The sequence below is a fragment of the Schistocerca gregaria genome, chromosome X (genome assembly GCF_023897955.1).
Source record: "Schistocerca gregaria isolate iqSchGreg1 chromosome X, iqSchGreg1.2, whole genome shotgun sequence".
In the NCBI taxonomy this organism is placed as follows: domain Eukaryota; kingdom Metazoa; phylum Arthropoda; class Insecta; order Orthoptera; family Acrididae; genus Schistocerca; species Schistocerca gregaria.
The window spans coordinates 124,346,135-124,363,272 of record NC_064931.1 but is presented as its reverse complement, the minus strand read 5'-3'; the positions used below and the strand labels follow the sequence as shown (position 1 = coordinate 124,363,272).

General features: G+C 39.5%; 1 protein-coding gene across 6 annotated transcripts in view; it reads right to left on the bottom strand.

The window, feature by feature from the left end:
* Window positions 1-17,138, bottom strand: part of LOC126298792 (osteocalcin 2-like) — a 33,054-nt gene that overhangs the window by 13,445 nt on the left and 2,471 nt on the right. For 4 of the 6 annotated variants that reach the window (XM_049990255.1, XM_049990258.1, XM_049990256.1 and 1 more), the window contains exon 2: window positions 9,255-9,363. In XM_049990255.1, the coding sequence (XP_049846212.1) occupies window positions 9,255-9,351 (97 nt within the window). In that variant the 5' untranslated portion in view covers window positions 9,352-9,363. Of the gene's footprint in view, window positions 1-9,254; window positions 9,364-9,458; window positions 10,042-10,096; window positions 10,232-17,138 lie in introns of those variants that run through there. The other 2 variants (XM_049990253.1, XM_049990257.1) reach the window with 2 other exon arrangements.

Here is a 17,138-nt window from a genome sequence, read left to right as displayed (position 1 = left end):
CGAAATTGTGCTAAATGCATTATCTGAAAGTTATTTCAAGCAGTTCACAAGCCCACGCGAATATTGAACGGTTGTGAACACGCACTTGACCTCTCAGCAACAAATAATCCTGAGTTAAGAACAAACATGAAAACTGATTTAAGGGTTAGTGAACACAGGACTGTGGTAGCGAGATTATACAACCTACTCAAAAAAGCAATTAAAAACTCACTTGACGCTTTCCTGAGAGGATCTCCACTCATTCCAAATTAATAATTTAAGTATAGACCATATGTGGCTTGAATTCAAAGAAATAGTTTCAGCAACAATTGATATTTATACCAAATTAACCAACGACGGATCTGATCCTCCTTGGTACACAAAACTGGTTATAACACTGTTGCAGAAACAACGAAACTAACATGCAAAATTTAAACAGACGCAAAATCCCAAGATTGGAGATCTTTTAAAGAAGCTCGAAATTTTGCACGGACTTCAATGCGAGATGCTTAAAACAGTTTCGACAATCAAACTGTCAAAGCCTGGCAGAAAAGCCTAAGAGATTCTGGTCGTATGTGAAGTATGTTAGCGCCAAGAAACAATGCCTTCTCTGCGCGATAGCAATGGAGATACTATCTAAGACAGTGCCGCCAAAGCAGAGTTACTAAAAAACGTTCAGAAATGCCTTCACAAATGACGAAGTAATTATTCCAGAATTCGTATCGAGAACAGCTGCCAACTTTGAGTAGTGAAGCAACTCTGATCACTTAATAAAAGTAAGTCTTCTGATCCAGACTGTATACCAATTACGTTCCTTTCGGAGAATGCTGATGATTAGCTCCGTACTTTTCGTATACAACCGTTCGCTCGACGAAAGATCCGTACCCAAAGATCGGAAATTTGGACAGGTCACACCAATGTTCAAGAAAGGTAGGACTAAGTAAATTACAGGCCCATATCGGTAACGTCGATATGCAGCAGGATTTTGGAACATACTGTGTTCGAACATTATAAATTACCTCTAAGAAAACTGTCTATTGACACAGAACATGGGTTTACGAAATATCGTTCCTGTGAAAGAATTCTCTCTTCGTTCACATGAAGTGTTCAGTGCTATTAACAAGGGATTTCAGATCGATTCCGTATTTCTGGATTACCGGAAGGCTTTTGACACGGTACCACACAAGCGACTCAGTCAAATTGCATGCTTATGGCATATCGTCTCAGTTATGTGACTGGATTTGCGATTTCCTGTCAGAGGTCACAGTTCGCAGTAATTGGCGGCAAGTCATCGAGTAAAGCAGAAGTGATTTCTGGCGTTCCCCAAGGTAGTATTATAGGCCCTTTGTTGTTCCTTATTTATATAAACGATTTGGGAGACAATCTGAGCAGCCGTCTTCGATTGTTTGCAGATGACGCTGTCGTTTATCGACTAATAAAGTCATCAGAAGATGAAACCAAATTGCAAAACGATTTAGAAAAGATCTCGGAATGGATGACCCGAAATAACGAAATGTGTGAGGTCATCCACGTGAGTGCTAAAAGGAACTCAAACTTCGGTTACACGATAAATCAGTCTAATCTAAAAGCCGTAAATTCAACTAAATACCTAGTTATTACAATAATGAAAAACATATTGGAACGCAGAACATGCTGTAGGGAAGGCTAACCGAAGACTGTATTTCACTGGCAGAACCCTTAAATGTAGCAGACCTAAGGAGACTGCCTACACTACGCTTGTCCGTCCTTTTTTTATACTACTGCTGCGCGGTGTGGAATACTTACCATATAGGACTTACGGAGTACATCGAAGACGTTCAAAGAAAGGCAGTACGTTTTGTATTATCGTGAAATATGGGGGAGAGTCACAGAAGTGATACAGGATTTGGGATGGCAATCGCTAAAAGAAGAGTTTGTTGAGACGGAATCTTCTCACGAAATTCCTATCAACTTTCTCCTCCGAATGCGAAAATGTTTTGTTGACACCTACATAGGGAGAAACGATCACCACAATAAAATACGGGAAACATGGAAAATCAGAGCTCGTACGGAAATATAAGTGTTCATTATTTTTGCCCGCTGTAAGAGATTGTAATAATAGGGAATTGTGAAGGTGGTTCGGTGAAGCCTCTGCCAGGCACTTAAATGTGATTTGCAGAGTATCCATGTAGATTTTGATGAATTATAAAACCATGGTGTTCGCCTGTTTTAATTGTTAAGAATAAATCAATTTCTGGAGAACCAAAGTTCCATTTGTGTTGATTACCGATGTTTGCTGTGAACACACCCGACATTTACCACTTACCAAAGTTAGTGGAAACTTGATTACATGGGCAGATGTAATTTTTCAGTATGTGATCTAACAAGTGGTTATCACCAGTTAAAAGGGCATGCAGGCGGTGAGCAAAAACTTCATTTTTAACAGCACCAGGAGTATACAAGTATCTTCGTATGCCGTTTAGACTTTGTAATGTCCAGCTATATTTCAACACCTGATGGATTCAGTTTTACAGGAGCTCACCCCAACACAAGCACTTCTTTACCTTGATGAAGTAATAATTTGTGAAAACATGAAGCAGCATACTGATAGACTACAAGCTGTTTTTGAGCTTTTAAGAAGCGCAGAACTCCCTTTATCAATAGATAAATGTCATTTTGCACATAGTGAAGTTAACTATCTTTGCCATTTTGTAACCAGTGAAGGTGTCCGACCTAATCCAAACTTAATTGAAGATGTGAAGAATTTTCCTGAACCACAGAATTTTGAAGAACTACCATCATTCTTGGTATTGTCAAATTTCTACAGACTATTTATAGCCGGTTATGCGAAAATATGACGTCCAATGACAGCTACTGAAGAAAGGAGCCACATGTAATTGGTCAACAGAGTGCAAAACAGCAATGGATGAACTTAAAACTGCTCTAACCACAGCCCCAGTGTTAGCCTATCCAGATTTCAGTAAACCTTTTATTCTTTCAACATATACATCCAATTTCGCCATAGGTGCAATATTGTATCAAGAAGTTGGTCATGAACATCCTATCTTATTTGCTCCCAAACGACCAGAGCAGCATATAATTGTACTACTGCGAACGGGCTTTGTACTTTGGTTCTTGGTGTAACACTTAACGTTTTTCTTAACAGGAATAGAATTTACAGTAATTACAGATCATGCCGCGTTTAAATGGTTATTGAGCTTAAAGGATCCAAGTTCCAGATTAGCATGATGGGCATTAAGAGTGAGCGAGTACCAATTTAAGGTTTTCACCGACCTTGTAAACATGTGAATGCTGATGCAGTGAGTCGAAAAGTCAATGTGTCTTAAAATAAGTCGAGAAGAGTTAAAGGCAGCTCAAGAAGAAGATCCACGATGCAAATTATGGAAAATTTGCAACATTTTGTCGAAATAGGTCAATTATTGTAGAAAATCACTAGTACAGTAAACTGCCTAGTTATTCCAGAATGCATGAAAGAGAAAATCATGAGAGAACAAGACGATTCTTTATTGTCAGGACATTTCAGTAAAAAGCAACAAAAAATAGTTCAGATGTTTCAGTGGCCGAGCCACGAAGTTCACGTTTTACTTTGTTTCACAATGTGATTTCTGTAACAGACTGAATAATGTAGGAAAAAGAGCACCATTGCAAGAACTGCCAGAGATAAGCGAACCATTTGAACGTGTAGGACTAGTGTATTAGGACCATTGCCTGAGACTAAAGATTTATTTGTTTCCGTATTAACGATGTCAGATCATTTCTCTAGATACCTTATGATACCATTACCTGATCAGAGTGGTGAGACTGTCGCTGAAGTTTTTGTAGAAGGAGTCGAGTTTGGATCACCATTAAGTATAATCAGTGATCAAGGAACGAATTTTATGAGTGAATTACTTAGACTTTTAAGCTCATGCAAATAAATCAGTTAAGAACTACATCGCACACCCTGAAGGAAATTTGAGAGTCGAGCGAGTCCACAGAACAATTATTAAAATGGTTAGCCATTACGCGAGCAGCAAACAGTTAGGATGACAAACTTCCTGGCAGGTTAAAACTGTTTGCCCGACCGAGGCTCGAACTCAGGACCTTTGCCTTTCGCGGGCAAGTGCTACCATCTGAGCTACCGAAGCACGACTCACGCCCGGTCCTCACAGCTTTACTTCTGCCAGTATCTCGTCTCCTACCTTCCAAACTTTACAGAAGCTCTCCTGCGAACCTTGCAGAACTAGCACTCCTGAAAGAAAGGATATAGCGGAGACATGGCTTAGCCACAGCCTGCAGGATGTTTCCAGAATGAGATTTTCACTCTGCAGCGGAGTGTGCACTGATATTAAACTTCCTGACAGATTAAAACAGTGTGCCCGACCTGTGAGGACCGGGCGTGAGTCGTGCTTCGGTAGCTCAGACGGTAGAGCACTTGCCCGCGAAAGGCAAAGGTCCTGAGTTCGAGTCTCTGTCGAGCACACAGGTTTAATCTGCCATATCAGCGCACACTCCGCTGCAGAGTGAAAATCTCATTCTGGAATTAGGATGACTGTTTACCGTACTTGTTAAGTTGTTACAATGTCAAAATGCACAGCTCAATTGGTCCAAGTCCATATGCGATCGTCTACGGAAGACGACTGCATCCACCCTTGGGCTTTGCGTTATAGACAGCCGGAATCAGCAATGAACACGTAAGGAATGTAACACGCAAACTAAAGGAAGCATGAAGGGGAGTGAAACAGCGAAATCAATCTTTTCTTCAGCAAGCCAGACAACACGACCGCCATACAGCAGTGCCATAGTATCATGTTGGAGATCTTTTGTATCTGAGCAATGTGGTGTTAAAGGAAAGTCATAAAATTTAAGAAGTTTTGGGAAGGACCATATCCTATATTGGAGGTGTTGTCGCCAGTCACTCAAGCTCCAACTGCCCTTTCGTTCGAGTGTCATGTCAATAGTGTAAAGCCATCTCTGGGTAGATTTCCTGCAGTATCTCAAGACGAGGACCGACCGAGAGGCAGACCTGCTATTCTAAAACCCAGGAAGCGAGAATCGCAAGGACGCAGTCCAGACTTCGAGGCAGAGGCACTGCTACGTTCTGAGCGATCCTGTTCCAGACACCCCTACAATCTGCGTAAACGTGTGTTGTGTGTATTTCAGCCATTTGCTTGTGTGAATGTGTTGCGAAAATTTAGTACTGAAGTGCACAAGTGAAAACTTTTCTTCCACAGGTTACCACAAGAAACTATTTTATGTTCATTGTTAACTAGTATTTAGAACTAATTAGCTGTGTTCATTTTTATTCTAATGTTTGCTATGATAGCGTACTCTCTTAATGCTGTAGTAATAGTACCACAGTACAGGTTTTTTTTAACCACGATCAGACATGGTAGTTTGAAAAAGTAACGTAAAACTTGCCCTAAGTATGATCTGAGCAAAATCCAGCAACAGTTGAATTCTGTGACGAAGCAAAATTATCTAATTCGTTCTCTTAAGGGTAATGATACAATTTTGGAAAAGGGTACATCTTGGTATAACTGAATCACAGCCAAAATGCAGGTAGAGTCTCCATTTGCTAATTATGAAGGAGAGATTTAGTGTCAAAGCTTATGCCACACAACTAACTAGGTTTAAACGTGCCTGGTATGATTTTGGAGGGAGTATCCTTACTGTAATTGGTACGTTAACCAGTCGAGATCTACTGGCAGTTAAAGGCACAATATTAGGTCTAACAACAGTCCTGTACATATTCAACTAACCTCTCTAATGAAAATATCTTATTGAAGAGTAGGCAGAAAATCATTACTAACCACAGTTTTCACCGAACAGATTGTAAAGCAATTTATCTCATTTCCACATAATTCTTAATGAAACTAAGAAGTGCCCAAGAAATATTCCAAGGTTAAATGCTGTGAGTGCACACTTAAACACTTTTATGTATTACTGAGTTTATCAAATGCTAGAATTCATGCCCTCAACTTAAGAACAGCCTTACGAAGTAGTTCAAATGATTGAGCAGTATACGATATCCAGAACATTTTTTACAAATCCTATCAATTGAGCAAAAGATAGATGCAACCTATATGATTTACCCTGTTAACTCTTACAATTTATACGGTTACTACAAGTTAACCACCACACGCTCTTTAATGGTAGGTTGGTTTTGGGGTTTGATGAGGGCTAAACATCGAGGTCAGTCCCCTGTTCCAAACAGACGTACTTGTAAAAGGCCTATACAGTAGAAGTGTAACCTCTGCACCCAGAGGAAGGGAACCACCAAGGGGTACAGAGCTAAAATGAACACCGCAGTAACACGAAATTGAGGACACTTAAAAGGAGCAGAGAAAATAGTTGACTAGAGCAAAACAGACTACAGTGGTTGATTGATAAGGTAAAAGGTCAACCACTCAATTACAAACGAAGAATCTAGAATCTCCAGCTGGAAAGCATTGATAGAGGTACAAACATAACTTGTTACCATAAAAGACACTATTTTGGTATTCACGTCACAATTAAAAGTCGCTGGAGTGGGTGTAGCCTGAGAAATCAAGCGAGAGCGCCCACACTCTAGCGAGTGATAAAACCCAGCTGCACAGAAACGTAAAACTGAGTCAGCTATAGAGGCATCGTCACCTAGAATTGAAGTGCAGCTGGTGAATTAAAGGACTGACGCAAGGGGGCTAAAAGGGGCAGTCCATCAGAAGATGGACTAATCTTGAATGGCACACGTTATTTATCGTGTGAACTACGTCTAGTGTATTGCCAACTATATTGGTTAAAAACAGTCTTGGTTGCAATTTTAGTTTTTTATTCAACAACGCATTTCGCCTTATTTAGGCATCTTCAGGTTATCTACATAGAAAACAGAACAAATGCATCTATTTAAGAATTGCGATCGTGTTATGCAGACTTTGATAACCTATAAGCACGTATAAACAGATCAACTATTGAAAGAGCAAATACCTGAAGTTGGTATTTCTTAGAAGAATCCTTTAGTCCGTGTAGCGGAAGGGCATCGTCGAATATATCATACAAATATCGCCTTCGTTAAACTCAGTAAAAATTAGAAATATAAAATAGTGAAATCATTACCTTTTCTAGATGTACACGAGAGGCACCAAGATCTGCATAACGCGTACCCGTTCACAGGAGCGAGTAACAGAGTAAAATTGGGGTCAGGTAGTAAGCATAACGCGCCACAGCGTCGTGTGCCAGTACTGAAGCCTAGTACAAAATCGCCTCAAGAGGTGGCGCTGTGACGCCAACTACATTTCATGCAACTGGACGTTTGTCGTTAACGAGAATACTATCTGTTTACCTGTTATCACCAATTTCACTTTAATAGTAAAAGCAATTTAATGTCATTTGCCTTGGATCTAAAGATTAGCCTCAGACCATTAGTGAGCTCATTGGAGATTTATCTATTAAGTTTCTAACTAATGAAATCAAAAAGTGAGCGTCAGATCTTAACAGTATCACAATCTCAGGAAATAAATTATTTCTATTAAGTTCCCTAAAAAGCCTAAATTATGAACTTCTGTATGCATAGATTTATCTTCCAAATCAAATTTTGGATATTTGTGTAAGACAGTATCTGTCCAGCCTTATAAAATTTATGAAAAGTTGAACAATCTACCTTAGATCAGCCAAAAAATGTCCATTAGATGACCACTTTGATACTTTTTCAAGAATGTGGTTACCAGTCCAGCAACAGAAGAAAAAATTAAGTTGCAGTTATCAAATTATCTTTGGCAGCTTTTTCTACTATCAAAATTTTGAACCTGGTTTGTTAAATTGCTTTTGCACCATAGAAGAATCAAAATGTTTTACATCCTGCCATTTTTCTAATGTCTTCTCTGCTGCCAGAATATTTTCAAACTGCTTATGGCTACAAAACTTACATGGCATTTTCTTACTGTCTGAAATTTAAGAAATCCCATCTACATGAGGGGGAATCCTTGAACAGCCATGGAAGATCTGTAGACAGTGTATGAAGTCAAACTCTAAACACTTCTGAAAAGGATTATTTATCACCTGCAGGCCAGTCACCTAAATTAAGGACCTGTTTGAGGTCTAAGTTCCCCTGAATCACACTGAATAGGTTCCAATTAAATACTAGTCAACTTTTTGAAGTCCAATATATCACAAAATGCTTTTATAGCCTCAGCAGTACTGAGACCTAGGAAAGTAAGAGGATAGTGTGTTCCTACTTTGTTATTTAGATCCAAATAACGTGTAAATTCATTTCTTTGGCCAGAAAAGATTTAATGCTTCATGGAAGCATAGTGTGGAAACTATCCACATTAACTTTATGTAACATATTCTCAAAATATGGTGCTACCCAAAACCTGACGAAGTTTGCACACTTAGTTGGTCACATGAAAACTATTTTCGATGTCCCTGTCTACAAACATCATTGACACCCTAAGAATTATTAGTCACATTTTATTGCACATCTTTTAGCATCCAACAATTTTTAAAAACATGCTTTGATGGAGTAGCCACTTGTTCTACAGCTTTATTAATGTTCTCTTTTTTGCGAACTACTGAATTGGGTGTTTTAGTTCCTTTATTTTTCGTTACAAATGATTAAGTTCACAGCAACTGTTTCTTTAGCCATCATGATCATCTCTTACCTACAAAAGAAAATTTACTTTAGCTACCGTATGTATGTGCAATTTCATGGAAGAAAAGTTAAATTTGGGTACACATTTGCTATTTAGGCCCTTTCTCGAAACACACAGATCATTCCATCTGATTTCTAGAGTACAGTACAACTTCACAAATCCAGACAAGCTGACGAGCACGTGGTGCAGTTATTACTATGTCCTCAGGGTCTTAACGCTGTAGTATTATATACTTAAACCAGTTAAATTTCACTCTTTAAAAATAGGAGTTTAGAGTAACATCCGATGGACAAGGTCATGAACCTCGTAGGGGAATTCAGTAGTGTTTTCAAAGAAAACATCCTACCACTCGTCTGTTTACGGATATTACGAGAACGCTAAATATTGATGGATTGAAGGAGATTTAAACTTTGTTCTTCCAGACTGTGCAATTAATCCCTGCACCGCCTCGCCAGTTCCATCAAAATCACATCACCTTTAACTTCGAAGTTTAAGTACAAGGCACTATTACAGTCTTCGCATGGTATGTTGTACTGTCGTAATACCAAAGCTAGTACGAACGTCTCACCGAAAAGAATGTACTATCTCCACTTTGGAAATTACATACATCAAAAACCCACCGGCAGAATGTGGCTGAAACGGTTAGGTGACTAAGTATGAACTTACCCTCTGAATAACTAGAAAGTTTCTTTCTAAGTTTGTTGCCCCGAAGACTCAGTTTCTTTTTGCGCTGGACTGTTCCATTCTCTCTTCTGTCGTCCATTGCTCCCTCGACCTGTAAGACAACATGTCAGTACACTAATATTTAGCTCACCATATTACATATTTACAAGTCCGAACAAAACTGCATTCATAAAAACACGCACTTACGTATGTTACACAGATTGATCCCAAGAAGCCTAGTTCGCGGAACCAAATCTTTCATAATCCAACCACAACACAGGGTTACAGCAACGCTACTCAGCTGTTAGACTTTCTGCACCAGCGTAGTGCATAACGATGTTTCTGCAACTAATTTGCAGGTTACTTTGCCACTCGTTCAACAGTAGTTTAATATTACCAATATTTTCGATGCGTTCAAGGTACCGTTTTCTATCATATGCTAAAATCTGATTTTAGTACCTCTGCTGCTTGCAGTGGACACAATGTTACAAGCCACTTTATCAAAATTTTGTTCCGGTACACTCGTGCGTTAAGTCTGCAAATTACGTGAAAACCTTTTACAGGGAAGCCCCGGATTTCCCGAAATTTACGAAAGTGATCACATCACTTTTCCCGCAGCAGGCCTTACGACTCACTTTGGTTAAATTTTTATACATCCGTATCGGACTTTCGGGCACTGGCACAACATACCGACAAAGGACGTCTCTGATATTTAATGCGCTGTAGCACAGGAACTCTATATTTGCGCAATGGCCAAGTATCAGTGGCGAAGCGTCCAGTAAGGCTAAAAGGCCGAGCCTACCCAAAAATTCGCTCATATTGAATAATTCTATCTGATCACGTACCCTCGTAAATGTTCTCAAATATTTTACGTTTGAACTGTGTCTGCACCCGCCAGTATAATGCATCACTCCTCTAGCTTTGTAACCAGTAACAGTTCTGAATTATGTGCTTGTTATGAGCATACGAAGAAAGTCCGTTTCATTTACGTGGCTGACTGGGGTTTCTACACCCATGGTAAGGTTTTTAAAAGCTAGCGTTTGATTCTGCTTCTCGCCGGCAGGTGGATACACAGCTAAAGGTAAAGACAAGTCTTTCAGCAGTTCAACATCAGATAGCGCTACTTCGCACCGTCTAGCACGCTAGCAACAAGCCGAGCAGAATGAGAAAGTAACTCTTAATTCTAGTGTTTACTTAAAACACAAAGAACAAGAAGACATTCATAGAAAAATGTAGACGCACCATTGGACGTTGCAAGATGACAGCAAATAGATATATTCATTGTTCGACAGATTAAAATTAAGTAGCCTTTCTTATTTCAAACTGTTCTGTAGCGTCTCTGTAGGTTTTCAGGTCAGCTGTACTACACGTGCTGATGGTGAAACCTCTAACAATGAATTTTGTATTTCAAATTTAAGTAGTTGTGCTGTGTATCTGTGTGCCCTGTCACGTGCGATGTGTCGTCAATCTGACACTTATCGAAATGCTAATGTTAAAATCATTAAGTCTTAAAGCATGCTATTACTGATTACTTAAAATTCTCACGGACGCATTTATTTCAACGTAAGACCACTGAATTTGTTACTTGAAAATCTTACATTTTCTCTCGTCTTTGGAAGAAACTCCTGGTGGAAGGGCGAAGAGCCGACGCCCAGTCCGTCTATTAAATCTTATGGAAAACTTTTAAGACGTTTCCAAACAATGATTCAATTCAAAAACCATGGTGTTAAGTGACAGCGTTGTAAGGAAAAGTTTGTTTTTTCTGTACTATTTGGTATGAGTAATGATGGTTTTGAACGGCATATGTGGGGAGTAGGCGAAGAGTCTTCAAAATTTCCTTTCTAAAGCTAAAAAGCATGAATATTCCACTGCATGTATCACAGCAGCTGTTACATACAATCGGCTAGGCACAGTAAGATTTGACCATCCTTTCATAAGGAACACGCTCTGAAATAACGAGAAGATTGATCAAAACGTACACACACCATTTCAGCACTGCACTTCGAAGTCAACGAATCTGAGGTGAGCAAATACAGGAATTTTAGAACTTTGATTTATTGGGAGAAGAACCATACACATCATTTAGCACCCGATCGATGATTTAAGAGCACTTCCTGTGACTGACTAGCAGCTTGCCTTACAGACGTTAAACAATTTCAAGTTAAAATAGTTTTTTTTGTATCAGTACAAGCCGACGAAACAACGAATCTCTACTAGAAGTCGATTGAGTAATTTTTCGTTTTGCAAATAACTAATCAGAATAAATACAAGAGATTCGTTGAGTTATGACGTATCTAAAACCTGAGTGCTCAAGACAGTCACTGTTTTGCTCCAAGTGCTAAGCAGTTGCAATATTGGTAAAAACGAATTACTGGCCCAAACATGGGGCAGCTGCAGTGCAACTGCGCGGAAAAATTATGGTTTCCAGCCAATTGTGAAGCAAGCTTATCTTCATGCTCTATCCACTGCCATGCATGTCAGCAAAGCCTAGTCCTCCATTCTTCTGAAAGAACTACGCAATTAAAAATGTGGCAAATTTATCAAAATTTCACGCATTTTGCCGTTCCAATAAAGGAAGTGAACTGAGGGAAAGGGGATTTAAACTACCAGGTCCTTGTGAAACAACGTTGAATTTTCATTCACGCTCTGTACAAACCATTTTTCTTCAGTAAGAACCAGAGAGCAGCATTTAACGATGTAATAAACTATAAAGGATGGGATGACAATTTTTCCCATCAGGCAGGCAATTGGACTAAATTACATATGAATGACCAGACTTTCTGCTGCAGCTGTACAATTCTATTTTCCAGCATACAGGCATCTTGTTTGACATCTTCCAAAGTTAAACTCTCGGCATAAGACGCTGTAAGCTTGGAATCGAAAACTGCATTAAGACTAATGAAAGACATGTGAGGATTACGGAACTGTTCGATTCCATCCGTTTGCTTTGACCCGTGACAATATGGCGGAAATTACCATTTACACTGTATCCAGTATGGCGTCTATGACGTCACTACACAAAATGCATGAAAATACGACAGTAATTTTTCCCTTCAAAAATATAATCAAGGGACAAGCGCGGGAAATTTGAGGTTTCTGTATGGGCACAATCCCAAACCACACAAAACAATGAAAAACAATGCCCACATTCCGCTGCACCCACAAAATCGACAGGGATCTGTAAGTTGCCTTCACCTACATAACTCAACCGCAATTTTCGATACCACAAAATAGAACTAAAAAGACTACAAAATTAGAAACACACCGCCGCTATAGATACCACAAAACCGACACCTAAAACAAAAATTAGAATCTGACACTTCCCTTAAGCTATATAGATTAGCCACACTTTAAGATACCAAAAAAAAGAACACCTCATAAAACCAAACCCGTAACACAAAGACACCACAAAACAACTCGCTAATAGTAGGTCCCAGAAAAATATTACCACAAATTCCGGTGCTACACTACGTTAGCCACCCCAATAAAACACAAAAATCTGAAACTCCCAAACCCCAACCTACCAATCCCTTACCTCCCTCCTTCCCCAGAAAAAATTCGCCAACAAAAACCACAAATTAAACAATCACACAACTCAAAAACTGCAAAAAAAAAAGAGATCTTCCGTAACAATCAAAACAACTCCCCCACTCAACTTTAAACCACAACCATTATCCACAACCCACCCCTTCCACCCACGTACAAAACCCCTCAACTGATCACTCTTGCCCTGTACGTGTTACTAACTGCCCTCAAAACAACGCGAAAAATACAATACTCCCATGGACGCTCTTCCGGCATCCATGCTCATCAAAATGAGATTGCAGGTTAGAAGGGCGCCTCTTCACCTCCCTACGACTAATTTAACCGCCCCTAAAACCACTCTTGTATTGGTACACACCCCAGTTTCTTAATTTTTAAACACCGATTTACAACTAAATGATCATAACCCCTCTTCCTCAGCCCCTATACAAAGAAAAATCATCTGACACTGTAGTACTCCACTTCTCTATATACTCTTCAATTAACCCCACCAATTCCTCTTAGAACGCCCCTCCAAAACCCTGGAAAATGATCCGTATACCCCCTGAAATAACGCCCCCCCCCACAAACCAACCGGAGACTTACCCCTCCCATTCCTAAACTGTGATTCAAGTATCTACCAACACCCACTGCCCACCCAACTTACCCCTATACATCACATTCCGAACACACTTCCCTACAAAAAGAAAATCAAAGTCTTCTCACTCCAGTCTTACAAGAGGAAAAAATGATAAAATACCTATAACAATAACAAATCAAAATAACCTCATGGCCAACCTAGATTTCTCGAACTAGGTACCACATGCTGCCGGAGAGCCAGAGGTTATCCCTCCTACACCGCCACCTAACAGTAGGTAATCCGAGACGCTAGGCTTCTCGCCGTTCTCTATCTCCCTGTATATACATTTCGCAGTTTCTTGTAAGAGTCCGAAAATATGCAGAAACTTAATGAGAGATGTCCTCGCCCATCTCCACACGAAACCTCGAGCTATTGTATTTTACAGTTATATCCATACCTAACAAAAGAAGCCACGATAAATTAAACGCCTTACCGCACGACAAACCAGTAACACCCATCCACAACGCTATCACCTAAACCAAAAAATTAATTTATGACAAACCAATTTCAATTCTTCAGTCACAAGCACATCGAAATACTTCGCACTGCCATCATCAAAAATCAAATGAACCCGATACATCAAATAATTGTCGGGCCATACAAATCCGAGAGGACACCACCAACCCCAACAACAAACGAGCAACTAACTAGTCCGCGCCGTAACACGACGATATCTACAAACAAAGCTAACAACTCCGTACCGTAATGACAACACCTTTACGTCACGGGTCAAAGACGGGTGGGATCGGACGCTCCGTTGACCCCTAAAATGCATAGTCGAAGCTAACAGCCTTGTAAATTCAGCATGGGTACCTGAAATTAATTTTAACGAAACAGAAGTATTCAGAAATTGCGAAAGCTAGTATTCGAAATAAGTGACGGTAGCAGTAAACATCGAAAATAGATTCAAGAACTTCCATGCAACATTTTACACAACTTGTTAATGAGAAAGTTCTAAGGTTATGGTAGACAACTTCCCTATACATGAAGTAGAAAAACTACTTAAAATATATCTTATTGACGATGAAAAACTGAAAAGAGAACTTACGTTTATTTAAAGCAGTGAGCATAAACGTCGAGAGCCTTAAGACGTCCTTAAATCCATTATAAATAATGGATTAAAAATGTTACCTGTATGTGTGAAGTTACTATTGTTGGTTCTTGCAATTCCAGCAACCACTGTATCTTGCAAAGAAGCGTGAGTGCATTAAAACGTGTTAAAGCCTACCTTCGATACACAATGACAAATGACAGTCAAACTTTGTAAGTTTGGCTATAGAGAAGGGAAGTGAAATCTTCAACCAGTCTACAACGTTTCATATCTCGTGTCATCGATGTTGACGCCCAGGAGGGTAGCACAAATTTACAGTAAGATGTAACGGTGCATTACTATGTTATATTTTTACGAATGTTTAACTTCACAATTTCTGTAGTAGTATGCGTGTTTTAGATTTGTATTAAAATTCCTTCTTCGGAATTCTCTGCCTACCCCACAAAAAATCCATGCTTTGCCACTGCCAAGTACACATACGAGATTCACTAAATACGGCACGATAGCTTCTATATCTGAAATCGCGACTGTGCTATGCGATTTGCTTTTGTTATACAATCTAAGCATAGTACAAGTGATCTGGTTAGCCAATCAAGCTAAGACTGCAGACTGCCTATTTACCCAATGCCACTGACCTTTGCGTCCACACAAATTAACACATACATCATCGAAATAAACAGAGCTATGGTATGACAATTTTGGTTGTCATAAATATTTGGTGCTTTTCTTATCATAGATTTGGTTAGGTTGGGATGTAAGACATCTTAAATGGGTGCGATTGAAGTAATGACATTACTCTTACTTGCCAGAAATACATGGCTCATTCAGAATAGGCCATGGTTTCTGCAACTATTTCTGGGGGTGTACTGCGGCTTTGACTTCACAGAACTTAATCTCTGAACACTAAGAGGGCGATAACGTGACGTTACTAAACAGTCGTTTTTAACACGGTGTTGAGGCAGGTGACGTCATACGTCTTCATGCCATTAGTTTTGTTTTCAAAATTCATCGGCCCATGATAAATATGTAGGGACTCCCACGACCAGATATGATGTAAGAAGCATGGGGGTTTCTGGGTTACTAATCCAAATAACTGCCACGCAGTCTTACCGCACCAACTAAGGTGTAAGAATTTCCAACCGACAACTTAGGTTAACTTGAAATTTCTATACTTACTGTCGACTTTGAAGAGTGACAAATGCTGTTCAGGCTAAGTACTATAGCCACGGTAACTTTACGATTTCGCTAGCGCTGCCAGATGCGGAGAAAAAACCACCACTACTTGAAAGACATTCCTCTCCGAGTGCTGCCAACGGGAAGCTGCCACTAGATGCCCCAAGTATTACAAAAGGCTTGCGTCCACTAGCAAGTAACCTCTAAGCACTTCCTGAGGTTTACATTTGAACAAAGTCTTAAATTACTTAAAGTCACTGGGACAAATTTCGGGAACTCGCCACAAGTACTTGTTACAGAACAAGTTTGTTTGTGTGGCCATACTCTGCAGCAAGCAGAACTGCTTGTTTTGTTAATAAAACTGCCTTTTTCTGCTGCTAGTTACTTTATCCCATATGCGCTTCGCCTTTGTTCTAATGCATCAGTGGGATCTATAACGATACAATTTTGTTAGTTTTAGATTAAACAGTTCACTTCGCGATTTTTGTAAAAACCATTACGTGTCGTAATATTGACCTTGTGGAAACAGTGTACGACGAAATATTTGTATCAAGTGACAATAGTCGACCACAAAAGAGTGTGGAACATGGTGAACAGTGTGTGGAAGTCGAGAACACTAAGATGTCATATGGCAGTGATAAAAGTGGTAGTGCGACCTCCAGACCAGATGTGAGGAAACTCAGATCAGCAAATCGTAATTACTTTTTACAAAAACATCGCGAAGTGAACTTTAATAATCTAAAACTAACAAAATTGTGTCGTTATACATCCCACTGATGCCTTAGACCAGAAGGCGAAACGCGTATAGGATACAGTAACTAGCAGCAGAAAAAGGCCGTTTACAAAACAAGTACTTGTTACAGAAATGTTTATTCTTAAAAACCAGAGGAATCGCAGCTGTTGCATCATTAATGAATAAAAGTCGTGACTAAACAAAAATAGCATAGTAGCAAAATACATATTTTACTAAGAAAATTCAGTTAACTAAAACAGAACTTTTCTTGGATTAAAAACTTCGAGGATGCCTTACACAAATTTCGAGCATCTCTGGTGTATTGTATAATCCGATATTCGATAACATGACAAAAATGCAGCGCAGTCTCCTGAAAGACATGGTTTCAGTACTCCGACTTTCGCAAGCAGTCATCACTGCTTTTATCACATTTAATGCATTGAAGTTTACAGTAACAAAAATCAGCTAAAATTTAAAGACATCTACTCTGTCATTCTACTTTCCCTTCTGACGAAACGTGATTGGTAAACTCATTTCACATTTCCTTGAACGGTGGTGCCAATTGTGTGTGTTTAGAGGTTCCGACGAAATGTGTTCTGACATTCTTTTCGTCAATGACATTTTTGCGCCGGTACTTAAAACTTTTCAAACTCGCATAAGAACCTGCACGAAAAGAAACTCTTCAAGTATTTGCAGCAAGATGCAAGAACCTAGAAAGAATTTTTACCCGGCAGCGGAGTGTGCTTTGATTTCAAACTGACAACTTTG